The sequence below is a fragment of the Indicator indicator genome, chromosome 14, assembly GCF_027791375.1.
Source record: "Indicator indicator isolate 239-I01 chromosome 14, UM_Iind_1.1, whole genome shotgun sequence".
Lineage (NCBI taxonomy): Eukaryota > Metazoa > Chordata > Aves > Piciformes > Indicatoridae > Indicator > Indicator indicator.
Genome location: NC_072023.1, coordinates 5894478 through 5920168, shown reverse-complemented (window position 1 = coordinate 5920168; position 25691 = coordinate 5894478). Strand labels below are relative to the sequence as shown.

Here is a 25691-nt window from a genome sequence, read left to right as displayed (position 1 = left end):
AATCTGGAATCTTTTGGCTGCTATGATTGAGATTGCTTGAACTTTAATCATATGCAAGAAGCAGCTCAGCTTGTTGAATTCATTAATTGCTAAGGCGTAGCATATTCACTTAATTGGATTCTCTGCTAGATAGAGATGTATTTATATGTATTTGTCTATGTGCTTAGTGTATATATTTAGCTCCACAAAGACTGATAGTAATGGAACGTTAAGGTTGCCTGGTGAAATAATCAGCAGACTGGAAAGGATAAATGTTTAGTCATAAGCACGATCTTTTCTGTCACAAGAAGGGTAAGGCCTGGCTTACTGGATATTCTTGGCACAGCAGAAAATTAGGCAGGGCTAAATTTGGCAGTGAGGCAAATTTACTTTTGTGTGTGCCTCAGGCTGCCCATGGGAGCTGCTCTGCACCTGGCAGGCCACCCCATCACAGCGTCTGTCTTGTCACTGAGGACTGCTGACCAGCAGGTTCTTCTCCCAAGGCTGTCTCTCTTGCCCAGTTCTCGGAGGCTTCCTCCATTTTCTTGTGCAAGACAGCACCTTGGAGGAGAGTTCCTCCAAGACCTACTGCATGGGGTCCTGTGGTGGCAGAGAAGCTGCTTCAGAGCCACAAGGGAGAGCTGGGGCCTTGAGCTTTGTGTTGAGCATGGGAGGTAAGATGTGTCTGCTTCCCGGAGGTCAGACAGAGCAGGGCTGAGTACCAGTGTGCCAGCTCAAGCAGCATCGTGTTCTCTCTTCCAGGACAGGTGTCTTCAGAGAGCCAGGAAAGACAGCTGCCTGGTCACTTGTGCCACTTCAGCTTCCAGAGCAGCTGGAGAGGACCCAAGAATGTGCTCTTGAGCTTTAGTTAATCTCCTGATTCCAAGTTAGTCCTTAGCGAGTACCATGTAAAATCCCACTGTTCCTTTTGCAGCTGTCGGTCCACATGCCTGAGCGGCTGCGCTGCTGCTCTCTCATCAATCAGCACAGCTTCCACTGCTGCCTGCCTGCGTGCACGGCCACTCTGCAGGCACCACCACCCTTCTGCAGCAAACCTCCTTCCTCTGGTGTGGGGTGTGAGGGTGTTGTAGGTGCAGCCCTCAGCCACACAATTTTTGTCTGGGGTGAATGAACTGGATGAATCTCATCAAAAAGAGTGTGGCAAGCAAGTCGAGGGAAGTTCTTCTCTCCCTCTACTCTCCCTGGTGAGGCCACAGCTGGAGTATTGTGTCCAGTTCTGGGATCTCTGGTTGAAGAAGGACAGACTTGTTGGAGAAGGTACAGAAAAGGGATACAAAGATGATAAAGGGACTAGAACACCTCTCTTATGAGGAAAGACTGAAAGAACTGGATCTTTTTAATCTGAAAAAGAGAAGACTGAAGGGGGGTGTCATAAATGCTTATAAATACTTAAAGGATGGATGTCAGGAGGATGGGGCAAATCTTTTTTCAGTGGCATTCAGTGACAGGACAAGGGGTAATGGGCACAAACTCAAACATAAGAAGTTCCATCTAAACATGAGGAGGAACTTCTTTAATTTAAGAGTGACAGAGCACTGGAACAGGCTGCCCAGAGAGGTGGTGGAGTCTCCATCCCTGGAGACATTCAAAACCTGCCTGGATGTGTTCCTGTATGACCTTGGACTCGATCTCCAGAGGTCCCTTCCACCCTCTGCCATTCTGTGGTTCTGTGAATTGAGGCATCTCCTTACTGTACTACTGCCATTGTTCCCACCTGTTGGGTCCACGTTTATCCCCCTTGCAACATAGGATGGATTATGAAGAGCCTTTTCTAGAGAGAAAACTGAGCTTCAGAAAGCTCCAGTGATTTGCTTAAGGTCACAGAGTAAGCATGGGACAAGATTACAGCCAGCACTAGGGTCCCTTCACTCCTGGGCATTTGAGGAGAAAGCATCTGTGCTCTAAACAGCTGCTGCAATCCTTAGGGCAAGTTTGCCTTGTGAAACCTGGCTGTGCATTGCCTGTGCTGCTGCAGGCTTGTGATGGTAAAGCCATGCTGTGCAGAGCAGACCCACAGGGATGCAGCAGCACAGCATGGTGCAAGGCAGCTGTGCAAGCCTGGCAAATTGCCTCAGCTCTCAGTTTAGCCCTTCTAGGCTAATGTGGCTGGACAGCTTCTGGACTCTGACTGGCTTGGTGAATCCATGCTACTTACCTCCACCCTTGTGGTTCTGCTCTAAGATTAGACAGACCAGGCCAGCTTGGCCCTGCCCTTACCTCCTGTACAGACCAGCCCTCTCTCTCCCTTAGCCTGCTACAAGCATATTGCTGCAATATGCTTGTGAGAAACCTGTCTGCAGCATAATCTGTCTGATGAGTGCCTTCTTTTCCTTTCACCTTCTGGGCACTGGGACCATAAAGGACCTGCCAGCTTCACCCTCTTCCACCTCTTTCCAATGTTCCCTTCCAAACTGGCTTTTGCTTTCTTTGCCTCACTCATCCCCTTGGCAAGGTCATCACACCTTTTGGAATTCTATAATCTCTGCATTGGTTGATTGGTCTGCTGTCTATCACCACTTTTTTAATTCCTCTCTCCTCTGCCAATTGGTGGTGATTCACAGATAGCTCTTTCTCCATCTTCCCTGATACTTTCTTGGCCCATTTCTTGGTTTTGTAAGAGCTTGTGCACATTCAAGCTGTATAAGCAATTACATGCAGAATATAAAAAGAACAATGATTTCAGTTATGGCTTGTGAAGTCTAGCTAGGAAATGCAAGTCTTGTTTCCTGGGCCACCTTAATTCTGCTCCTTCAAGTTTCTTTGTAGCTCAAGGATTGAGGCAGGGACCCCTTGGAGAGAGTTGCATGCACTCATTAATTGAAACTTGAAGCAAAAGGTTCATACGCAAGTGGGTTGGAACAAAGGCTGAAAAGGAAACCATAAATCTGCCATTTCCTAATATTTCAGCCTAAATAAAGTTCTTCTAGTGTAGTTTGCTTTATGGGTTGGGTTTTTTGTGTGTGTGTTGTTTTAAAGAGGAAACCCCCAAATCTTTTCTGTACAAATACATTGTTCATTCTCATTCATGCTGAACCTTCAGCCCAGTGACTAACCTGTACTTGTTCCCCAGCCAGTCACGACAGCTCAGAGTGGTTTGCCTTTCTTCTGTGTCCTAAATGGTGGAGTGCAAGTGATCTTTCTGCAGTGGGGTGTGTTTAAAAGACAGAGGAGAGCCTGTATGGTTTGTCCATGTTCTGTGGGCAGCCTGATCGAGCTTTTGCTACCTTCTTGCTCTGTCAAACCTGAGGTATTCCTTGTACTGACTGTAGTACTGGTGGGGATGTCCCCACTGATTTACTGGGCTGATGGTCTTAGCTCATAAAACATTTATGCTCAGATGCTGTTTGGGCTGTCTGCCAGGATTTCTGCAAGAAAGTGACAGAAAAGAAATTATGATTATTTAACAGTTTATAATGCAGTTAAGAGTGAATGAAATTTGATGGGCCAAAGTCAAAATCATGTCCTTAGCCTCAGGGTTTTTATCCTGCTGATTTTTAAATGCTTGTTGCAAAACCTGTAGGCCTTGGTTTTTCTTGGGGAACATGTCTAAAGACTCTTGTAGTGGAAAGTGTCAGAGAACCTAATTACAGGCTTAATACTTATTCCTCTTATAACTGAGGTAGCTACACAGTACACACACCTTTAAATGCACATATGAAGCCATCCAGCTAATTCCAGACTGCAAGAAGTCATTCCATGTGTGGATTTATATATGCTACAAAAGACCTTTTACAGCCTGCTGAGAGCCTTAACTTCATCTTGTGTCTCCAGGACTGCCTCTGTCATGCTTGGTCTCCTACTTTTAGGCTGCAGAAAGGGAATGGCACAAGATCTGCTTTGTGTTGACATGTTTAGGCATAAAATGATAGAAAAATCTTTGAAAAATAGGTGTGCCTGAGGTGCATCAGGACTGAGAGAAGGGGAGGATTTTATCTCTCTAAAGCCATGCTCCCAAGAAAGCAGTCCTTGGCTTAACCCTTCTTTGCTAGCCTGGGTTGGCAAACACAAAGTGTCCTCTCTCTTTCCCAAAGAGCTGCTTTCAAGGTTACCTCTCTTGCTATCCATGCTCAGTTCTGATTGTACTCCTTTTGCACAGAGATGACTTGCAGCCCAGATGGCCTCAGCTGGGCCCTTGGCAGTTCTGCCTGGACTCCAAGCCTGGATCAGTTTAGGATAACTGCTGCTGGGGGTATCTCTGTGTGTGTGTCTGTTTGCACCTGTGTATGGGATGGGAAAGAAGCAAAATCTTGGACAGAGCTGCTCCCTGCTGTTCAGAGAATGCTTGCTGGCTCCAAGCAGCATGGCAGTAATGCACATGTGTGCAGTGAACCAGCGCTCCCACTGGTGGGCTCCATCCAAGGGTCAGGTCTTCTCTGTAGGGTGTAGGTTGAGCTGGCAAGTCTTGTCTTATGCTCTGCCCAAACACGACAGAGCACTGTGGGTTCCAAGCAAAGCCCAGCACTTGGCTGGAGCAGTGGGTCAGGTGGGGTCCTGTAGCTCCTGGGCTCTTTCTGTAGTCTGCAGCCACCAGAGAGGCTGAAGCATGATGTCCTAAGACAGGAGGCTCCAGCTGGGAAGTACAGCCCACACCAGCTTCTGGTTGTCCAGAGCTGGCCTGGCAGTCGACTTCTCCTGTGTGAGGGGTTGGTCTGCAGCAGCAGGGACAGAGGTACTCTAGCTAAACACTTACTGCTGGTGGAGATGTGCAGCGCTGACACTGCTGTGGTTTGAGCCAGCACTTCATTTCAGTACAAAGGTGACACTATCTTTTGGGCACTGTTGAGATGGGGACAAACCTAGCTCTAAGCTGAGACAGAAGCAAAATCACTCCATGAGTTACTCTCCCAAGCCTGTGGGTTTCTCCAGCAGTTGCACTGTTCTCACTCTTGCAACAAGTCCTGGCATGGGGGCAGCAGGGCAACAGACTGAAACCATGATGGAAGCAGCAGTGAGGAGACAGGTCGGTGCAATGGGGACTATATACATGGGTGCACACCAGTAATGGGGGTGGGAGCCAGAGCATGAGGGACCACCAACCCCTTCTGCTCATGCAAGTGAGGTGGGGGCCATCTGCTGCCTCTGCTTGCCCCCATCCCTATCCTGTCCCCTGTGTTTATTTGGGAGCACCCTGAGTGAATAAAAGAAAGTAGGAGGAGGAAGAAACTGAGTCAGGGCATGTGGTTATCTCCATGGCTTCTCTGTAGAGACAAACAAGGGAGAATGTGGAAGAGAAAAGATGCAAGGATGCCAGGTAGCAACCTTAAACACACATGGGGGAGAGCGGAAGGAGAAAGGGTGTCCCTGATTGCCCCAGTCCCATAGCTTTGTTTCCCATCCGGCCTCTTTGCAAAGGTGAGTGAAGAGACCTGGCAGAGAACCAGGGTGCAGAGCAGAGCTGGTGTTCCTACTCAGTTTGGAGATCTGGTGACAACTTGGAGCAGTGGCTTGCTTGGCTACCCCTTGGGAAGCTCTGGTGCAGCACATGAGGCCCCCTGCCATGTGCCAGTTGTGAGGGGTGTGGCATGCAGGTTTGCACCCTGAAGGTGTGGAGGTGCTGGGGCTGGCTGTGTGAATCCAGGGCCAGGATCTGGACAAAGGGTATGCAGTGGATAGGGACAGCATTTGCCCGGAGCTCTCAGTGGTGGGAAAGGAAAGAAACAGAAGCACGCAGCTCTGTAACTGCCCTTCTCTGGAATCTGGCTCCAAACGGGCAGTAATTCCTCCGGAGGAGGCGTGTTCTTCCCCTTCTCACCAGCGAGGGAACTGCTGAGCGCCTTGCAGTTCTCTGCTGCGGGGCGTGCGTGCAGCCCTGCCTGCCGGTGCCTCACATGCCTGCGTGGGGACAGCGCAGGGCTCCCGTGCTGAGGGCAGGGGAGCTGGCTGGTGTATTTGGAACGGGGCTCTGTTTCACCTGCTGTGACACCCTGTGGTGAAAGTTAAAGGATCTTGCTGATACTTTCAGAGATGAATTTCATAAGTAGTGCTGTAGGTCTTGCTCGCACAGCTCAGGAAAAGAGCGAGGTTTAGGCAACCCGCCCCCTCCCTCTTCATGCTGCCTCCTCTCCTAACCCCGCTGAAGCCAGCTTCAACATTTAGCTTTTCTCGGCACAAGGAAATGTTTTCTGCTTTCTTCTGGATTTGCGTTTTTATGCATTCCTTCAGCCTAGGGTCCCAAGAGATGCTGGGAGAGATGTTTGCTCTGCGTAAAGAGTAAATGTCCCTGCACAGGGAAGCACAGGCTGGGTTTCTGCATGCCTTTGTACAGGATCCACTCACCCGCCAAACCTCTAAACCACCTTCCAGACTGCAGTGTGAATCGGCAAGCCCAGCCCTCCCTCTGTGTAACATGTTTGAGGGGAAGGAAGGAAAAAAAAAAAAAAATCTGACTGAAAGAAATGAAAGCTCAGCAAAATGCAAACCCAAGCCCAGCACTCAACAGGGAGAGCCAAGGGGAAAAAATCAGTAGATTGGGCATTACATGCGTGGACACGTACTGGATGCAGGCATGCACCTGCACAATGCGGCTGCACTCCTAGGGACAGCAAAATGCTTTCCTAAGGCATTTAGCTACCTATACATGCAGATTAAAATATATTTCTCTTTAAACCTTTGTGACTCCTGAACCCCCTGTGACACAAAACTTGCAATCTTATCAGTGTCCCTGCTACATTTTTCCCTTTCTGAGGGTTCTGTAGAGGAGAGCAGTAGAGATGCTCAAGGTGAAACCTTCTTTCACCTTAGATGAGGGCAGTATAAGGTCCCTGGCTTTAGATTCTATTTCCCAGACTTGAAACGGAATAGACTGATGTTGCTGGAGTTCAGGATACTGTATCAAGAGCCTCTCTCCTCGCTCAGTCATTTCAGAAGGGCATGCTGACTTTAAGGATACAACGTTATTGAAGTTAGAGCTTGAGTCAGGTGCTGTCACTGCCCGTTAGCTGAGGTGGGTTATGCTGGATGGTACAGTCAGTCTGCAGTGTTTGTTAAAATATATATATATATATTCCCCCCCCCCCCCACGTAATTCTTCCTTCCAAATCTCAGCACTTGATTTGCCCCTCCTAGAAGCTATGACTTTGCTGAGTTACATCCTCCAGCCTACTCAGACCATAGCCCACACTACTGTGAACTGCTTCCTCTAACCTCTTCCCTTATGTCTCCTAATTATGGCTGTGCTGATTGCAGTACACATTTCCATAAATCATGGTTAGCAATGAGGATCTTGAACATGTACCTCTGGAAACCTTACTGCTTCTGCAGGAGCTTGTCTTGTCAGGCTGAACCACTTCCTGGGGTGCAAAGTTCATACTACCAGCAAGAACAACATCATTTCCCAGAGAGAGCTATCAAGTGATTCTGGCTGGTTTTATGCCTGTAAAGCTCTGTTGGTACCTTCTGCTTTGGAGGAATGGTTTACCAAAATAAATGTGTTCTCTTTCTCATGGCTCAGACCTTTCTGTGATACCAGTGGAACTCCATAGTTCACTGACTTTGTAGAAGTCAGAAGTGCTCAAAGTATGTCTCATTAACCTTCTCAGGCTAATCATGGCAGGGGACTGGACCTCAGCAATTGCAAAAAGCACATAAATGCATCACGAAAGAAGTGTTTCAGCAAAAATGGCAAAGGCTGTGTAAATGCCAGACCTCAGTGAGCTGGGGGACTGTGCTTCTGTAAAGAGCTTTTATTCCCAGACTGAGTTGTAAAGCAGGAGCAAGTGCTTCACCCTGTCTGTATTCTAAGCTGAGCCTCTCTCAGGGATATGCTAGGTGCTGGATAAACACAGAAGGAAAAAAAACTCCACCATCCTCCTTCAGCCTACATGTTTAATTGAAAGGCCATTAGAAGCAATTCCTGCTTCTGCAGGTGCAACGAAGAAACCAGCCTTCCCCAGGTGGTTGTGGAAGGTGAACTTGAGGTTCAGAAGGAGTGTTGTTTCTGTGTTAATTAATTTTGCATGTGGAGCATTCACAACCATTGCTTGTCTACTTTGGAAGATGTGGCTAATTAATCACTTTAATTGTCTGTAAACAGGAGATTTTTGCTCTGTGGCACCACAGAGCTGGATCTTCTCCACCAGCATTTGTGAGGATACAGACCTGTAGCATCGCAGGAATTACACCTTTGGTAATGACTGTGATGCCAGCACTGTAAGAGTGAAAGTCATGACTAAGGCAGCTTGGGTGAATCTCACTGGAGAATGTTTTGCTGCTCAGTGAGGGAAGTATGAGCCTTGGAGGTGGAGATACAAGTAACAAAAGTCTCTGAGTTGGATGGGAGACATATAAAATGATTAAGACTGAGTTTTGATGTGTGAGGGCTGAAAATTCAAGGAGGAAAGGTTTTCCACAGAGGAATTCCTCCTTTTGCTTCTGTTTACTTAAGGCCATTGGACTGGAAAGGCTCATCTGGTCCCATCCCTGCTGCTCCAGGCAGCAACATCATATAACCCTGTACGAATCAGTTGCACTTCTTCCTGACTCCATTTTCATTGTTTTCATAGCTCTTTTCAGGCAGCTGTCCCAGAGCTTCCCACCTCTGATGGTTAAAATCTACCTTATTTTCAAGGCAAGTTTCCTCACAACCAGTTGTTCCTGTACCAACATTGTTCTTCTACTCAGAAAAAAACAAAACAAAACAAAACAAAAAAACAACCCCAAAAAACCCCAAGAAACTTCTCTTCCTCCCTTATGTATCTGGCCCCCCTTTATTTATACAGAATAGTCATATCCCCTCCTGGCTTTCATTTATCTAGGTTAAACAAGCTTTTTAATCTCCTCCTTTAAGGCAGGCTCTCTGTTTCCCTAATCACTCAATCCAAGGTTATTTCTGATAACTAGCTTTTCTGCAAGGTTCCTCACTGCTTTGCCCAAACTGAGCGTAGAACAGCACGACCTATTGCCTGTTGAGTCATTTTCGGGTGAAGAAATGTGTCAACCATCAGATTCAGAGAAGAAAGACATTAGTGTGCTGCTGTTAAAATTTGCATTTGTTCTCTACCTTACCTCTACAAAGCTAAAATCTCTCATAATGACTTAGTTTCTGATATAATTTCTCTTTAATAACTGTAATGACATCTCTTCCCAGACTGAAAGCCAAGCCTGTTGAGCTACAGCAGATCTCTTTAGTTCAGTCCTGGTGGAATATCTTGCACAAGCCTTTCAAAAACTATCTCAATCCCAAATGATTCTATGTTATTTATGCATGATTTATTTCTTCACTAGCTAGTGCAGCATTAAGGTTACAATAGCATCTCCCAGGTTTACTTTTAATTTTATGTACCCTGAGCAGTGCATGGTTCTGTTGGCCGTGTCCCAGTTATAATTGCTATTTCTATGGTGGTTCTATTATTCCTGCAGTTGTCCTTTTCAAGTCCTGCCTAGTTGTTCTGCTTTTCCCATGTCCTCATTCAGGGTCTGTATGAATTGTACTGACAAGACTCTTATTTCTCCCTGAACTCTCCCCGCTTCCCAGAGGGCTGAGGTATACTTTCCCATCAGCTGTGTTACCAATATCACTGCTATTTTCTGCCTGCTGTGCAACATCTTACCTTTACCTTTTCTATATTTGATTTTCAATTTGTCATGTATTAAAATCAGGTGTAAAAGTTACATAAGCTTTCCCCGGTTCATCTGACAGCAAAGATGAAAGCAAGTTTTCCTCTTTGCACCATCCAAAGGTGCATGCTTGTGTATGTTCCCTCATCTCTCTAGATGAAATGTGTGTGTCTCCTCATACCCATGCTATTTGTGAGCCTCATGATCTTTTCTGTGTTTATCTACCCAGTGTACCCCAAGGATGAAAACATACCATTAGCTCGATTTCACACAATGCAGAGTGGATGCATAACATATCATATCATATCACTGGGCAGATCATATTCCAGTGGTTCTTGGTGGAATAGGGAATTGCTGCCTTCTGATCCATGCCCTGTGCTCTAGCCTTAGTGCTTCCCCGTGTAATAAGACAGCAAACACTGAACTTTTGGGGAAAAGCAGAAAGCAGTTCAAGTCTTTAAGGCTTTTGAAATTGTCTTATTTTTATTCTTTAAATAAAACCAAACCCTTTTTGTTCCATTTGTGTTTCTTCTAGATCAGGAGTGGCAGGTATTGAGGGAAGATTTTAAATGAAGAGAGAATGGTGCAAGGCACAGTGAAAATGGGAGCCTGAGTGAAACATAAATGATGAAAGACTTTGCTCAGACATTGTTTTCCTGCAGCCTGTTGAAAAACAAGCACCTGAAGGTTCAGGCTTTCCTTTGAAACTTCACCCCAAATATGATTTCAATGCCTCTCAGCATTTTGCCTAAGAAATGTATCTGAACATGTCTGGGTTTATCCAGAATTATATTCTGCTGAAAGCCAAACTTCTAGGAGGTTTTGGTTTTCCATGTGTTGACAGTATTTAGAGTAGTTTCTGCAGATGCTCTTGTATTTTGAAGTCCTGCCTTGGCATACTAGGAGGAACTCGGATATTGGCTTCTGCTCTGGCTGAAATAGTTCTGAAAGTTCATGGGAGTAGCTTGTACCCAGCTGAGTAAGGATCCTGTAATCGGTGAGACTGGGTGCTGGTCATCGGAACAGGCAGTGGCTTTTGCCAAAGTGGCATGTGAGATATCCACCGAGTGAGAGTACCTTCTCCTCTGTGTTATACATATCTTATGACTTGGTAACACATGCAGAAGGATAAGGAAATATACTCTTCTGGTATAAGCTGAAGCAAGAAGATTTAAGTTAGACATCAGGCAAACCCCCCTTTTTAATGGGGAGGATAGCTAAGCACTGGAATAGGCTGCCCACGGAGACCATGGGTACTGTCAGCGTAAGGACAGGTTGGACAAACATCTGCCACAAATGGCTGTTACAAGCTTCAACTTCCCTCGGGAGGAGAGCAAAGCTCTGTTAAGAATGAGTTTCAGGGCCTGAGTAGGATACCTTTCATTAAGGATGCACATTAGCATACTGCAGAACGCTTTGATTCTGGCTGCATTGTGCCGCGGTTAAGGCAATTTGCCAGCCTGCTGGAAGGCTTTCGGAAGGCTCTCACTTACATTCCCCTCACATAGGCAACCTTACCCTTAGTCTGCTTGGGATAGCAAACCAACAGCATATATGACTGATCTTACAGTTAAGGTAGAAGCTGTTCCCTTCCCTTGACACCTCTACATTCATCACCAGACCAAAGGGACTTTCCTTTCCTGACAAGTGCAGGTGTGGTACAGACAGAGCAAGGGGAAGTTAAGGTGGGATTTGGGACCCCTGCCCAGGCATGCTGGAACATACTCAGAGGGTGGAGAATATGATTAGAAAGGAGTTTTTAAATATTGCTGCCATCCTTGCTTTTGCTGATTATGTGACCCTCCAGGGCTCCCAGTGGGAATCTGGATGACTAGACTCTGATTGGAGAGCGCCCAGTGGTTCTTCAAACTGCAGGGTGACAAATATGTAGGATGATTGGGATGGTTTATTTCTCCTCTTTTTGCTGAGGCAAGCACTGAGGAAAACCTAAGTAATAACAGTTCACAAGCTGTTAATACCAAATACCCAGAGACTTTAGAAATGCTTTGCTCTGCTCTGCACCGTTTGGCAGGTTATATTCTTTAAGAGTAGGCATCATTACCTGGACAAATCTGTGACATTTAATTCTGTTGTGGGTAACCTCTGTCCCCACAGTGAATTGCTCCTTCCCTCTAAGGCAGATTACCTAGCATAGGATGCACATTTGTAGTTTCTTTCTCTTGTATTGTGTCCACCCTCTTACACATGTGGTGTTTCTTACTGTCCTTGCCCACATGTTCCTTAAGCCCTCTTCTGTAACTCTGTGCATATAAATTTGAGCCTTGCATGCACAAGCATGTAAAGAAGTCTTCCCCCTCTTAATTTGCAATGCTTTTCTGACTTGCTTACTCATGTGTGTACATCTGCAGGTATATTGCATGTCTGGTTTTCCAGGTTAGCAACAAAATGTAATGTTTGTGTGTGTTTTTGAGATATGCCATAGTTCATTTGAAAACTTAGGTCAGAACATTCCCTTACATCCTGTTTTTCTCCCTTTTTTGACAATCTAGAATGAATTATGGGGATAATAACGAAAGGATATGTATTACTGTACGTGCAGATTAGGTGCTTCAGCATGCAGTTGGCTATGGCAAGAGTGTCATTGTTATCCTAATTTCATAATGTTGTCTCTGTAGTACAACAGTGTAAAATGTGCCTGGCACACAGCCTTATGGACTCCCCTTTCTGTCCCAGAGAACTTCTGGGTAATTACGAGTTGAGTTTGCCTATCTGATCTAATTTATCACTCAGGGGTTTATATCATGCCTATTACTGTGATATCTAAGTGCTGCTGAGATTCTGCAAAATGTCTCTTTCATCAACCACTTATTTCTATGATAAGTTAATGTTGCTGAGCTGAAGACTGGGTTGCTCTGTGCAGCATCTTAATCACTGGTCCCTTCTGAGCCCCATGAGTGCAGTTGTCTTGCCTATCTGGAGACTTTACTGAACTGATTTTGGGAATTTGAGCTCAGTTACTTGGGGGGGCTGAGGTTGCACTGCAGAAACCTCCAGCACACATGATGGTAAATTAGGCTGCTTGGTCAACAAGGGCTGAGTAGACCCTGGGTGAGCGGGTGTGTGTGTATGTTCTTAGTTCCCTCCAAAATGCATTCTCTGCATCCAGCCTCTGATACTAGCCTGGGTGCTGCCTTAAACAGCACTGTCTTTTGTGGACAAAAGAGGCCACCAGTGCCTGGGGCTCAGTCTGCCATCTTTCACCTGCTGCTCAAAGTGTATTTCAAAGTTAAAACAACTCCCTGCCCACTCAAGTAACAACAGAAAACAGCAACAACCAATCAAAGAAATAAAATCCCAACCTCCCCTGCCCACCCCCCCCCAAAAAAAACCCCACCCAAAAAACAAAACCTCAAACCCAAACAAACCTAAGAGAAAAATAAGAAAAATGGTTGTGTACCCTCCTTGCTAATCCAAGCAGTATGACTCTATGGGTGGAGGGAATGTTAGGGGAAGCTCTCCTTGGCATGTTTTTTTTTTTTGTGCCCCCTGCTTGATTCAAAGTCTCTTGTGAGGGTAAGACCAGCTGCTCAGATACTTCACCTCCTTCTTGGAAAACCCACTGCCTTGCCCTCACTGGGGTGCTATGCTCATGCAGCAGGGATGGATGGGGAGGTGGCTGTCTGGGTGATTTCTTCTGCCTTTCTTCTCCCTCCACAAGCCTCCCAGAGTGGATATTTCTTTCATGGCCAGATGAAAGGTTTGTTTGTTTGTTTCAAAGGTGACAAGTGTTTTATGTGATTTCTAGCTGCTCTCGAATGCCAAAACCCAGCTGGGCTTTGAGTTTCACAGAATAACCACTGACACCTAATGAGCCTCTAATAAGTGCTTCTCTCTCCTGTCCTGTCACTTAAATAAATAAATTACTGAAAGTTGAGGGTGGTGGGAGGGGTGGAGGGGTGTTGAATTGCAGTGGAATGAAGCTTTTCTGTTCATCCACCAAGCAGGTACACTGCTAAGAACAGTCGTGCAAGCTTCCCACACACCCGCATTGCCTCTGCCGTCAAGTCAATGTGTCTCAGCCCTGGCCTGGAGGGCTTGCTTTGAGGATCCTGCAGGGAAAGTTACTTCTAAAGCCCACTGAGTTTCTTGCCCTCTCAGCTCCAGCTGCCAGCTAAGGTGCTAATTAGTGCCAACTGTTACGGGGAGGGGATTGAGAACAAAGGCAAGACTTCGATAGTTGAAAGCATAGATGATGTTCAGTTTTTCTCTTTTTCTGGAATTTTTGCAAGGAATGGTCTGCCATGGGCAGTGGGTGTGCTACATGTATCATCCCTTCAGGGACTGGAGTAGATTCAAAACGATTCCTACTCATGGCACTAGGTACAAGGCAACTGAGTTTCACCTCCCTTTTCTGATTGCTGAAGAGATAACCTCTCTTTTATTAAGAAATGGAAAATGAAAAGATTTAAAATGGCAATATATCATTATAGAAAAAGAGGTTAAAAAAGGTAAAAAAAAAATCATATGTGCTCTTTGATTTTATTATTCATGTGTGTGGTGGGTTGAAAATTTCACACACACATACACTCCCAACATCAGAAACACAGAGCCTTGTTTCTAGCTAAGGGATACAACCAAGTCATCATGAAAGGACAGAGCAGGTATTTCAGTAAGGCCTTAGTAGGGAATAGCAACAACTACTGTTAGCAAACACCTCTGTATGATCTTCTCCTGTGAAGATGTTCCTGAAAATGCAGACAATCTCCCTCTTTAGTTGCATGTCTCCTGGAAGAACTCAGTCCTGACTAGGAATGGGCAATCTTTTTCCAGAAAAGGAGTTATTCCTGGATAAAGTTAAGTCTGACTAAACTGAGTCTGTTTGATGAATTGCACCGAAATCTAACGAAGACAGGATTTTGAAAAAACACAAAAGTTCTATATTGACCTTTTTAAGTGAAGTATTTCGATTTCTCTGTTTCAAAATGACATTTGTTTTGGCATTTGCTTATATTTCTCCTCTTTTTCAGTAGGTAAAAAACAAAATCCCATTTTTATTGTGGCTGGTCAGCTGAAGCCAACATTTCAGGAGACTGTTCCTGTTATTTGGCTGAGATAATTGAAAGACATGGTGCCTGTTTGACCATGGTGATGGTATCCCCCTGGTCAACCACTCACTGTCCCAGAGGGTGAGACCATCACAGAGATGAGTCAAGCCAGACACATTTCTTGTTCTCCACTTCCCCCTGGTTTGAATCCACTCAGCCAGAGCTTTCTCTCCAGAAATATCCTGCACTTACGTGAGCTATGAGCTTGGGTACTCCAGTGCAGTCCTCCTGCTCAGGCCTGCAGGAGGTATGCTTGGCGCAGAGCGACGGAGCAGCTGGGAATCTTTTGTGTTTTGTATCTCCACAGGTGGGGAAATGGAAGGAAAAAAAGCTGCAGATGAAGTATTACGTGTGGCCCCGCTTTGAGCTGTACCCTGACTCTGAGGAGCGCGAGGACGATCACCTGAGCATCGTGACCTTGGAAGAGGCTCCGTTCGTCATTGTGGAGAACGTGGATCCCCTCAGCGGCACCTGCATGAGGAACACTGTCCCTTGCCAAAAACGCATCGTGACTGAGTATGCATCCCTGGCTTTTTCTCCTCCTGTTGAGCTTTCCCTTTTCAGCAGAACACAGAGCATCTTTTGGGTCTATACCATCACACTCTGATAATCCTTTTAGGAAATCTCACCTCCATTTGCCCAGCCTGGCCTGTGTCCATTCATGACTAATCTCTTTGGGCAAATCATCCTAGTGTATGCCTTCACCTTCCAGCACAGACAGCATGAATGAAATTCTACACATTATATTGTGGGAAGGGGAGGGCATATTGACAACAGAAAGGAATTAAGAGAGTTTTCCCCATTTTTTTAACCCATTATTGTTGTGATGATTCAGGAACAAAACTGATGAGGAGCCAGATTACATGAAGAAATGTTGCAAGGGGTTCTGCATTGACATCCTCAAGAAAATCTCAAAGTCTGTCAAGTTTACCTATGACCTCTACTTGGTGACTAATGGCAAACATGGGAAAAAGATCAATGGGACATGGAATGGAATGATTGGAGAGGTCAGCAGCAAAGGGGGAGGGCATGGAGGGCTTCATCCCTGGGCTGGGTGACATGGGTCAGGTCTGGTCTCCTATCATTATTGGTCCCCCTTCCAGGGCAGGGACAGAGGTGGCTCAATAGAAATGATTGGTCTGGATTCTTTCTAGGCTCTGAGTGAATTAATCTGCTCTGACACTGTGACACTTTGACCATGACTTACCTTTCCTATTTGACAATTAATTATTGTTCTCTGTAGTGTCACAAATTTGGCCTTCACAGCCACAGAAAGAGGGTGATATCCATGCACCAGAGAGGCTGCAGCCTAGATTATGCTTCAAGCATATAGAAGGCACATAAAGAATGAAATAAGACTTTGCAGTGTTAAAGGGAGGAGAAAGCAAGGACAGAAAAATGAGATAAGATGTCTTCTCAGTGGATGAAGTGTTTATCCCAAGACTTCTGCAGATTTATATTTTATACACATACCAGCTTTGAGGGGAAGATTAATGCCTATGGATTTCCTGAAAGAGGAAAGTGTCCTGATGAAAGATTAGGAAGGAGAGATGATGGAAAAAATATAGGGAATGGGATTACTGGAGTAAAAGGACTGTGTGGAAAAGCAAGAAAGTGAGAAAGGGCTTGGCTGTGGTGCTTGAGAGGTGCCTTGGATTTGTTTGTGACTTTTTCTTTTCCTTCCACCAGGTTGTCACCAAAAGGGCCTATATGGCTGTGGGGTCCCTCACCATTAATGAGGAGCGTTCCGAAGTGGTGGATTTCTCTGTGCCCTTCATCGAGACGGGAATCAGTGTCATGGTGTCACGTAGCAATGGAACTGTCTCACCTTCTGCCTTCTTAGGTATCATTTTAATCTAAAACTGAAGCTTCACCCAGTGTTCATCAAAAAAATAGGTGAAGGTTGCTTGTAATTCTTAGCCTGAAAGTTCCTTTTTGGAAGTACCTGTGGGACGGGTATACAAAAATAAACTGTGATGTTTTAGTTCTAAATCCAGGCAAATGCAAACAGGCACTGCCTAGGAGCTCCAAGACATTTTTCAGCAGTCCTGTGCCCAGTCCCAGCAAAGAATGGGATCACTCAGTGTTGTCATCTACTCTACAGCACATACTTTCCCAGTGACCCGACTAATAGCATGTTCAAGGAGTGTAGGCGAAGAAAATTGATTCTAGCCTTATAGCTGGTATGCCATAGTACTTAGTGACAACAATTAGCAATAAATTGTTGCACTTTGAGAGACATTATTTGCAAAGAAGGCATTGACTTGGCTCTTTCTTGACAGGGGCACTGGTAGAATTTTGAGCTCCAATAGAGCTTTTCAAGAAGAGTTGAGCCATCACTTCTGTGCTGACACTGTGTCTTCCAAAAAAGTGATTTCTAATGTCCTTCAGTAGGGGGGGGGGTGGGGGTGATTAGAGAATGCAGAGATGATAGTACATTTCCCCCAGACATTCATGTCTTCCTAGTATCCACTATTTGGCTTTATGAAATGCTTTATGATGCAGCAAACACAGTATATGAGTTATATAATTACTGTCTGCTCTCTGCCAGCATCCTGAGAACATTCACAAACAGAAATAGCTTTATATGGGTAAAAGATTTTTTTTCTAACTTCTTCAAGTAGAATTTCCATGACTACTCACTCTTCAGGAGTTTTTGCCTTTAGTCAAGTGCAGGTGTGTTGCTGGGGTATGCAAAAGCAACAATAAAGTTAACTCTGAAATTTTAAATTGCTGTTTAACTGCAAGTAGCAATATTTGCTATAGTCTGGAGCAAACATATGTGTTTCTTTAATCTGGTTCAGTCTCATCATTATCTGTTCAGGCTTAGAGAAAAAGAAAACCTGGCAGAGATCAAACACTTGCAGAATATGAATGTTAAAATTTCTAGAATGAGCCAGTGTTCCCATTGCTACACAAATGGAAGAGCTGAAAAAGCTACTATCATTATGGCTGAACCTCAGACATTTAGAAATGCTCTTTGGCTTGATAGCATCTTGGAAGTTGGGTGCTTGTCTGAAACTCTGCCAGTTCTGCCTGATTTTTCCCACTCTCTCCAGATGGTGCTGGAGGACTTCCTGGGAACAGTCTTTTATCAATGCATTTAATTTTATCAATGCATGCCACAATGGCTGCATGTAGTTCCAGATGGAGCCCTGTGTCATAAATGTAACAGTCATTGCAGAGACAGAAATTGAACTTCTCCCAGTTCAAGAAGGTTTCCAGACTCAAGCTGAAAGCTTTGTTGCAACTTTGGTCTGTTGCCAGCCCCGTTTGCCCCAGGGTCACTCTGGGGTGCTCTGGAAAGCCAAGGAGGTGAGGAGGGGGTGAGGTGGTGTATCAGATCTTTCACCATGGTTGTTCTCTTCCTCTCCAGAGCCTTTCAGTGCTGATGTATGGGTGATGATGTTTGTGATGCTGCTTATCATCTCTGCGGTGGCCGTCTTCGTCTTTGAGTACTTCAGCCCTGTGGGCTATAATCGGTGCCTTGCTGATGGCAGAGGTAAGGGGAGTCCCTCCTTGCTATGATCCTCCCTCATTTCCAATCCCATCTTTTTTGTTGGGATGTTTCCTTTTCTTTGAACATGACCCAAATCTAGCCTGCTCTGAGCATCCTGTTCAGACTAAAGAAGGCAGGAATGGAAGTGGAAAAAGGTTTCTGAAGAGAGCAGATGTGTATAATGGATAATTTGCTTGGTTTGGGAGATGGATCTGTGTTTCCTTTCATCTCTAAAGCATGAACCAGCTCCATCTTGTTTCTCATCGAGGAAAAATGTGTCCCAGTAGCTGGTGCTGGCAGTGCTCATGGTGCTGTGGTCTGTGAGGCAATGAGAGGACTCAGTGCTGTCAATCTCCATCTCCCTGGAGAGCAAGCCACTCTGCCAGCCTCCCAGCATAGTGCTATGTCCTCCAGACTCCACATCTGTCACCTGGACCTGTCCCTCCCCTACTTGGCTCTCTGGCTTACTAAGCCTGACTGAGAAAGTAGGAAGCTCATTTCCCTGTGAGTGAGTGATGGATTATTTTGCAAGAGCAGGAAAGATGAGAACAAGTGAGTGACCCATTTCTGTGCTCTTAATCTTCAGAAGATAACCTGGTGAGTTAGAGAGTATAGACAGTCTAAGAGGCAGCCTTTTTTCCCTTATTGGCACAAAGACAATTAGCAAGTTGAGCCTTCTGTCATCTCCATATCTTTACCTCCTGATGAATCAGCCCTTCAAACCTCTCTAGGTACATTGGTCTGTTCAGAGTAGTGGGAGAGAGACAGTTACGGGAAAATGCACTCATTTGCTCCCCAGTCTAGTGCTTTGAGTGAATTTACATCATCAAATTAGAGAGGAGTGAAAAAAAAAAGGTGTCACTGAGATTGCAGGCAGAACCACATATATGCTGAAGTGGAGAACTTTTCTCTTAACATGGAGCTGTGGAGGGCCTTTATGGCAAATGATCCTAACCACATGGATCTGCAGACAAAAGTAAATACCATTAAACCCATGAGTCTCTTGAGAGATACTAATGCAGATATGGAACTGGAAGCAATTCTCAGTGCAGGTGTGCAGCTGTGCAGTTATTGAGTTAGTCAAACTGCAGCTGCAAGTATCAATATTTCTGAGCAATTATGAAGAGTGCTGCATGATCAGGAAGATATTATCCCTGATAGAGGTAATGTGAAGATGTAGAAATCTGCTGCAGAGACTGCCATGCTTGTTTGGTACTGAACTCTCTGGCTAATGTTACTTTGACTCCATTTGAACTAGTCTACAACATTATACCCTTGCATCCCACACTGGCATTTCCTCTTTATGGACACCAGTATTTCCTCTCCAGGTTCAGGTGGGTATGCCTTGATTTAGCCCCTAAACAATGGGTTGTTGTTTCTGTACTCAAAGTTGCAGAGTTCAGTAGAATTCCAGGTCACTGATCTGGATCAGAGGCTCCCATTGCTGCCTTGGTTTGTGGCTGAAAAAGTAACTGTGAAGCACAGGGGGTGATCAATACAGAGAGGATGGCTCCAGGAGGGAACTTATCAGGATTTCCTTACACCTATCAGTTCCCACTGATGATTTACAGGCCTTGTACCTGTGTCATGTTCCTTATAGCAACTTTGTCTCCCTGGAACCTAGAGGTTCCAATTTTACCAGGTGATGATTCTGCTTTGGGCCTGGTATGTAGCTCCCATGGTGCAAAACAAGCCCCTTGCATTTTTCAGTTGTATTTAGAGTAACATGGTGCTTTCAGATGATCTGTTATTCACTGCTCAGGGGGTTCCAGAGGAGTGTCAGAACTTCCTTCTCTTTTATTGCCCTACTGGAGCCAACCTTAACCACAGGCAGCAGCATTAGGCATCAGTCAGCCTACTCAAGGGAGGAGATAAAACATGGGATGCTGACCCCCAAGGCTGAAGAGCCGGGTTAGCACCACTGGAAAAGGGACAGACCCTTGAACTGTGCCAGAGGCCTCTCTTTCTCAGAGGGTCTTCTTAGTGTCTGAAGTAATTGCATCTGCACTCTCCCTGACAACTCCTCTTCTGCTCAGGTTGAGCAAATTTTACTTTGGATTCCCACTAATGGAACCAACTTATGCTGAGGATATGAGACTGCTGGGAGATAGGGAAGATTTCACAAGTTTAAGGCCCATGAGCACACATGAAGGTCATGTTTTGCACAGGTGTAATGGGGGTTTTAAAGACTACATCACTGTTAAATAACTGAAAAAGAAGACAGAATTTTTCTGAGCAAACTATTTCTGGTGACAGCATTTGAACAGAAATGAAATGTGTGGACTTTCAGTTACTCAAACGAGATACAAAAAAATCCCCTTGCATAAAGTTTCAGCAGAAACCTTTGAGACAATAAATATGGGAGCCCAAGGATGTTTTTAAAAAATCATTTTCCAGGGCTGCACTTTGCTGAGATATGGTGTCATGAGCACAGGGGAGTGCTGCTGTGAACACTCATCTCACGTGTGAGAATAGATACTGCTCTTAACTCTGAAGTCAAGATGCATATGTGCATAGAAATGCAGACCATTTACTCTAAGATGCTCATTGTGGGATCATATTTCTTAATCACTCTAGAGCCAGGAGGTCCCTCTTTCACCATTGGCAAAGCTATCTGGTTGCTGTGGGGGCTGGTGTTCAACAACTCTGTGCCAGTGCAGAATCCCAAGGGTACCACTAGCAAGATCATGGTGTCGGTGTGGGCCTTCTTCGCTGTCATCTTTCTGGCCAGCTACACTGCCAACCTGGCTGCCTTCATGATCCAAGAGGAATACGTGGACCAGGTGTCTGGCTTGAGCGACAAAAAGGTAATGGATCCACTCAAACCACCAAAGCAGCCTTTGCCACAAAAGAGGTTGCTCTGTCCTCTTCTTTACCTTTGCTGCTGGGAAAGTCTTCAGGTTTTTTTCAGCCACATCATAGCTTTAGTGCCTAGTTTAAATAGCACCAACTGCTCTTTGTTGGTATTCAGTTATATTTTTACATGTTTTAAGCTCTCCAGGAATGAATTAGAGATAGAACTGAGCAGTGCTTGCTTGCATGATCCCAAACCACACCTTGATTGTCAGAAAAGAAACCAACTAATGGAGCTTTGGAGAGAAGGTGTATGCTGGCTGTAACCTGGTTTTTCAGGATAAAATAATTTGTCTGAGCAGGAAGGCTGGCCATTAGGCTAGCAAATATGAGCTGTTAGTTTGTTCTGGGAATAAGTTCTGTCCATGGGGGTAAATCAGCATTGTTTTGATGAGTTTCTATTGCTTGCATTCGAAGAAAAGTGTTTTTTTGAGGCTTTTGGAAGCTTAGCACTAGAAATTGTTTCCTATTCAGAGTGTGTTTCACTGCCTTGCTTACATGCACTGCATTCTGTCCTCACAGAGCATTTGCCTGTGCTGGGCTCTGCGCACTGAGGATTTTGAAGAGGTTGCTCATGCCTGCAGGGGAGCACTGGCAGGTTCATGAGGGTCTGAAGCTTTGCACAGTGCTCTCTGTTGTCTTTTGCAGTGAGGTTACTCACAAGGAGTTGAGTGTCGTGAGGCTCTATTGCCCATGCTGAATTTGGTACTCAATCACTGGGGCTGCTTAATTAGTCATTCCATTACAGAGCAACCAAGCAGCAACAGGTTCCACACACTGCTATCAGGGATGGCAGCAACAAGAGGACTGCAAGGGTCAGTTTGCTGCTGCTGGACTGGTTATAGTTACTGTCTTTTGTGTCAGCCATGACAGTCTATAAATAAACTGTGGCCAGACCCACTGTGTATGCACTGCCCTGATTTTCCAGCAGCATGGAAATTCTGTGGTGGACTAATTTTTAAGAGGTTTGTTTCCCCCTTTTGTTGTTTATAATGTTCCTGGAATTAAGGACACAGAAATACTCTGTTATTTGTTTTAATTTCAGCCTCAGTTTGTTTCACTATGTCTCCACATTTGAAGTGTGCTGTGTTGAAGAGGGAGTGGAGGGGAGGATGCTCTTCTGCTAGGTAGAAGTTGTTGTGGAGACTCCTTAGAAACTGTGGTCTCTCTCAGACTGGAAGACTTTGTTCACAACCAGCCAGCCCTATCAGAGTTAACATTAGTCTGTCACCATTAGGTTTTCAACTGTCTGAGCTAAATGGGATAGTTCACAGCTGTGATCTATTGTTTCAGGCTGTGCCTGGTCTCACAGAGAGAGCCAGGCTTTCATTCTCACGTTTTTTCAAGATACTCTTCATACCTGCAGAGATATGTGCATGAAATACCAATTGAAGGCAGTAGCTCCTGGAGCTTCACAGAGCCTTTGGACACAAGTTTCTGGGCCTATTTTAGTAGATTTCACCATAGGGCTGCCTGTGTGTATTGGATTGAGGTCATTTTCTTCTACTTTTCTTTGCCAACATACCTGTTTGCTTTTGCTGTCCTAAAGCGTTATGTGCTTTGTTTTTGGAGAAGAGAAACGGCACAATACACACTTGGATCATTGCAGTGTGCCTCAAACACAGCTGCTAGTGCAAATACAACACTTGGGTAAAATTACAATCTACCAGGGCATCTGGAACCAGATGAAAATCAAATGGTTAAAGCTGAAGGCCAGCTGCTGCCTCTGGAGAATAAAGACAGGTGGGACTAACTCTATCCAAAAGATGTGAGTGAATGAGGTTGATCTACTGAGCTAATGTGCCTCAAGGATTTCCACTCTCAGAACATGCATGAGGTCTTGCAGAGTTTGAGAACAGCCATTCAGGCATTTGACAGGCTGCTTCAAGATGCCCTTGTTAGGGAGGAATTAACTCTTCTGAATCTTGTCTTTTCCCTCTTCCACATGCTGCTTGCAGCTCACATGCTCCTTCAATGAGCTGCTTGGACAGGATGCAGGGTACAGCCACATCCAGGGCAGGTGGAGGTGTGCTGTGCTTCACCTGCTTTAAATTAGCCATTTCAGACTTTCAAAGGAGGCAGTCACTGACCAAAGCCAGGTAACCAAGAGAAATGACTGTAGCTTCCAGTCTGTTCTATCTCCAATATGTGATCTAGTGTCCACAGCAGAAGTGAGGCAGATCAACCTTCTGGCCTGTGACATGAGCTGGCAAGGGCAAGTGTGTCCAGCTCAAGGTGCCAGCAGAGAATGTAATCCAAGCCGACAGGCAAAGAACTAAGTTATTTTAAGGGATATTGTTCCTACTTTCTAGACCCAGATCTGCTTGTAAATGTTTTTGTAAGCATGACAGTACCTGGGGAAGGTGTCCCACTGGCACTGTACAGCGGCCAAAATGCCAGATGCACTCACAAAATCCATTACTGTGTGTGGCTGGGGAACGCTTGTCAAGGTCAGGCTGGCTGCACCCTGTGACAGCCACCCTCAGGGTCTCCTTGGACCCTCTTACTTGGGTCTTGCCTGGGGAGAGCTGCTCCAAGAGGTGCCTACAGATGCCAACATGCTGCTTCCCCAGAAAACTGGGCTGGAACACTCCACCTATCTAAGGAGTTGGATGGTATTTTAGCTATCCCCAAGTGTTTACTCCCTAATGACATGCAAGACAATGACTAATGTCATGTCCCCACTGTGCTGTGTGGATGCTTGAGCAGGCCTGCCTGAGCTGGGCTGGAATGGATACTTCTTTTCCAGGGTAACAGGTTGGACTGAGGGTGGTGGGAGGCTCCCTGTAATGAACTTTGGGACCTCTGCCATTCTGTCTCTGGCCCAGGTGATGCTCACCCTGCTGAGTGCCACCTCTTTGTGCTCAGCTGGTCCAAAACTAGTGCCACAGCTGACCTCGGAACCCACCTGATGCTGGCTGTTAATTCCCTCATGTTAATCCTAGTAGCTGCTAAATAATACTTCCAGCTGCAGCTTTTAGCACCAGGGCAGCTGTAGGCAGTTGGAGGGAGGAGAAACCCACTCATCTCTAAGAGCAGCACTGGCCCCCTGATTCCTGCAGGCAAAAGCCTGCTCTGACAGCATCTCCCTTCCAGCTCCTTGTGCTTGCAGCATGCTGAGCCATTCTCCATGTGCACAGATGCTAAACCTGCACCTGCTGACTCCACTGGTCCACCTAGTGCGGAGAAACAGCTGGATGTAGTCCTTGCAGGGCCAGAGCCACGCTGGGCAGGTCTGCTCTCTGGCCAGAGCTCTGTCCCTCACTGACAGTACCAGCAGGGCTGCATCCATCTGGGGTCCACGCTGGGGGGACTGCTATAACCCTGACCCCCTGTGAAAGTCCTGCTGGTTAGACGGCCTGTCGCAGAACGCTGCAGGCAGCTCCCAGGTTTGGATTCTGTAACCAGGAGATGTAACCCAATTTCCAATAACAGGAGAGCTTCAGACACGTTAGAGAAACAAGTGCCTGCGGTACTTCAGTCTAACAAAGGCCAGGAATACAGGAAAGGTTATATAAAATGAACTAATGAGTGAAATAATCTAATAGCTCTACGTAATTTTCATTATATGCAGTAGTAACAGAATGAAAAAAAGGAAATGTGGGCAGCCAGCAGGGCATTTAAATAAAATTATTCAGAAAGCAGTAGGTTAATAGTAATGATAATTAAAAATATGGTATCCATGCCTATAAATTGGTTGGAAGTGGCAAAGAAGCTGATGAAGTATCAAGATGGTAATTTTGTAATTCACATAAAAAGAAGAGAAGTGGATTTCTACATGCTTGCAAATTAATATAGATTGCTGAAACTTCACACATGTATTGGACTTCTCTGCTTTTTCAGATGTCCATGAAACGTTGAGACAAAGGGTCTGTGTCTCTGCAGCATAGGTCAGCTGGTTGTTTTTTTTTTTTTTTCAACAGATACACTTTTGGAGATAAAACTGTCCAAATTTTTACTGAAGAAAAAAAGAATCAATAATCCAGGAGAGCATAAGAGAGCAGAGGGAAATTCTGGTATTAGCTCATCTTAATATACTTGCACCACCTTAATTTGTTATTTATTTTAGACATGTATTTGATGATCCTTGAGGTCTTTTCCAACCTTATTGATTCTGTGATTCTGTGTTTTTGACTTGTCATTTTCTAAAGGCACTGCTCATAAAATTGGCCTCTATTTAAAAAAAAAAAAAGAAAAATAAAGATTTTTTTTTCTCCTGTAACAAATAGAAAGGGACAGGAGGAGATAATTGGCAGACAAACCAGCACACCTTATTCTGAGGTGACGGAAACAGTTCCTATTGATACGAAGAAAAAGTCTTGCTGAAAAACCCAAAAAATGATCTGCTGCATTTCTGCAGTAATAGATGCTTGGTCATAAAACTGGAAAACGAATGATTTCCCACATTGTGCTCTGTGGCACATTAAATCTAAATTTTAGGAGGATCCAAAATATGCAGGACACTTAAGCAGGTGCTTAACTCTGCGCTCATGAGTGGAGACATTAAAGTCAACAGGCTGTTATTCACATGATTGAAGTCAAATGCTTTACTGAGCTTGCAGCTTTTGTACCACAAATACCTGCTCTGGAGAAGTCTAAGAAAAATGCTAAGCAGGTATATCTGTCAGCTAGACATTTTCCATGGGGACCAAAAGCGGGGTCAATCTTGTACCTTGTAAGGTCTGTAAGGGGAAGACTGTCTAAGTGGATAGCTTGGA

At 45.1% G+C, this 25691-nt stretch overlaps 1 protein-coding gene across 1 annotated transcript in view; it reads left to right on the top strand.

Annotated features, from left to right (window-relative positions):
- Positions 1–25691, top strand: part of GRIN2B (glutamate ionotropic receptor NMDA type subunit 2B) — a 173253-nt gene that overhangs the window by 127161 nt on the left and 20401 nt on the right. The window contains exons 4-8 of the mRNA XM_054386527.1: positions 14929–15137; positions 15457–15628; positions 16311–16464; positions 17998–18123; positions 20698–20927. Coding sequence (XP_054242502.1) covers positions 14929–15137; positions 15457–15628; positions 16311–16464; positions 17998–18123; positions 20698–20927 — 891 coding nt within the window. The remainder of the gene's footprint in view (positions 1–14928; positions 15138–15456; positions 15629–16310; positions 16465–17997; positions 18124–20697; positions 20928–25691) is intronic.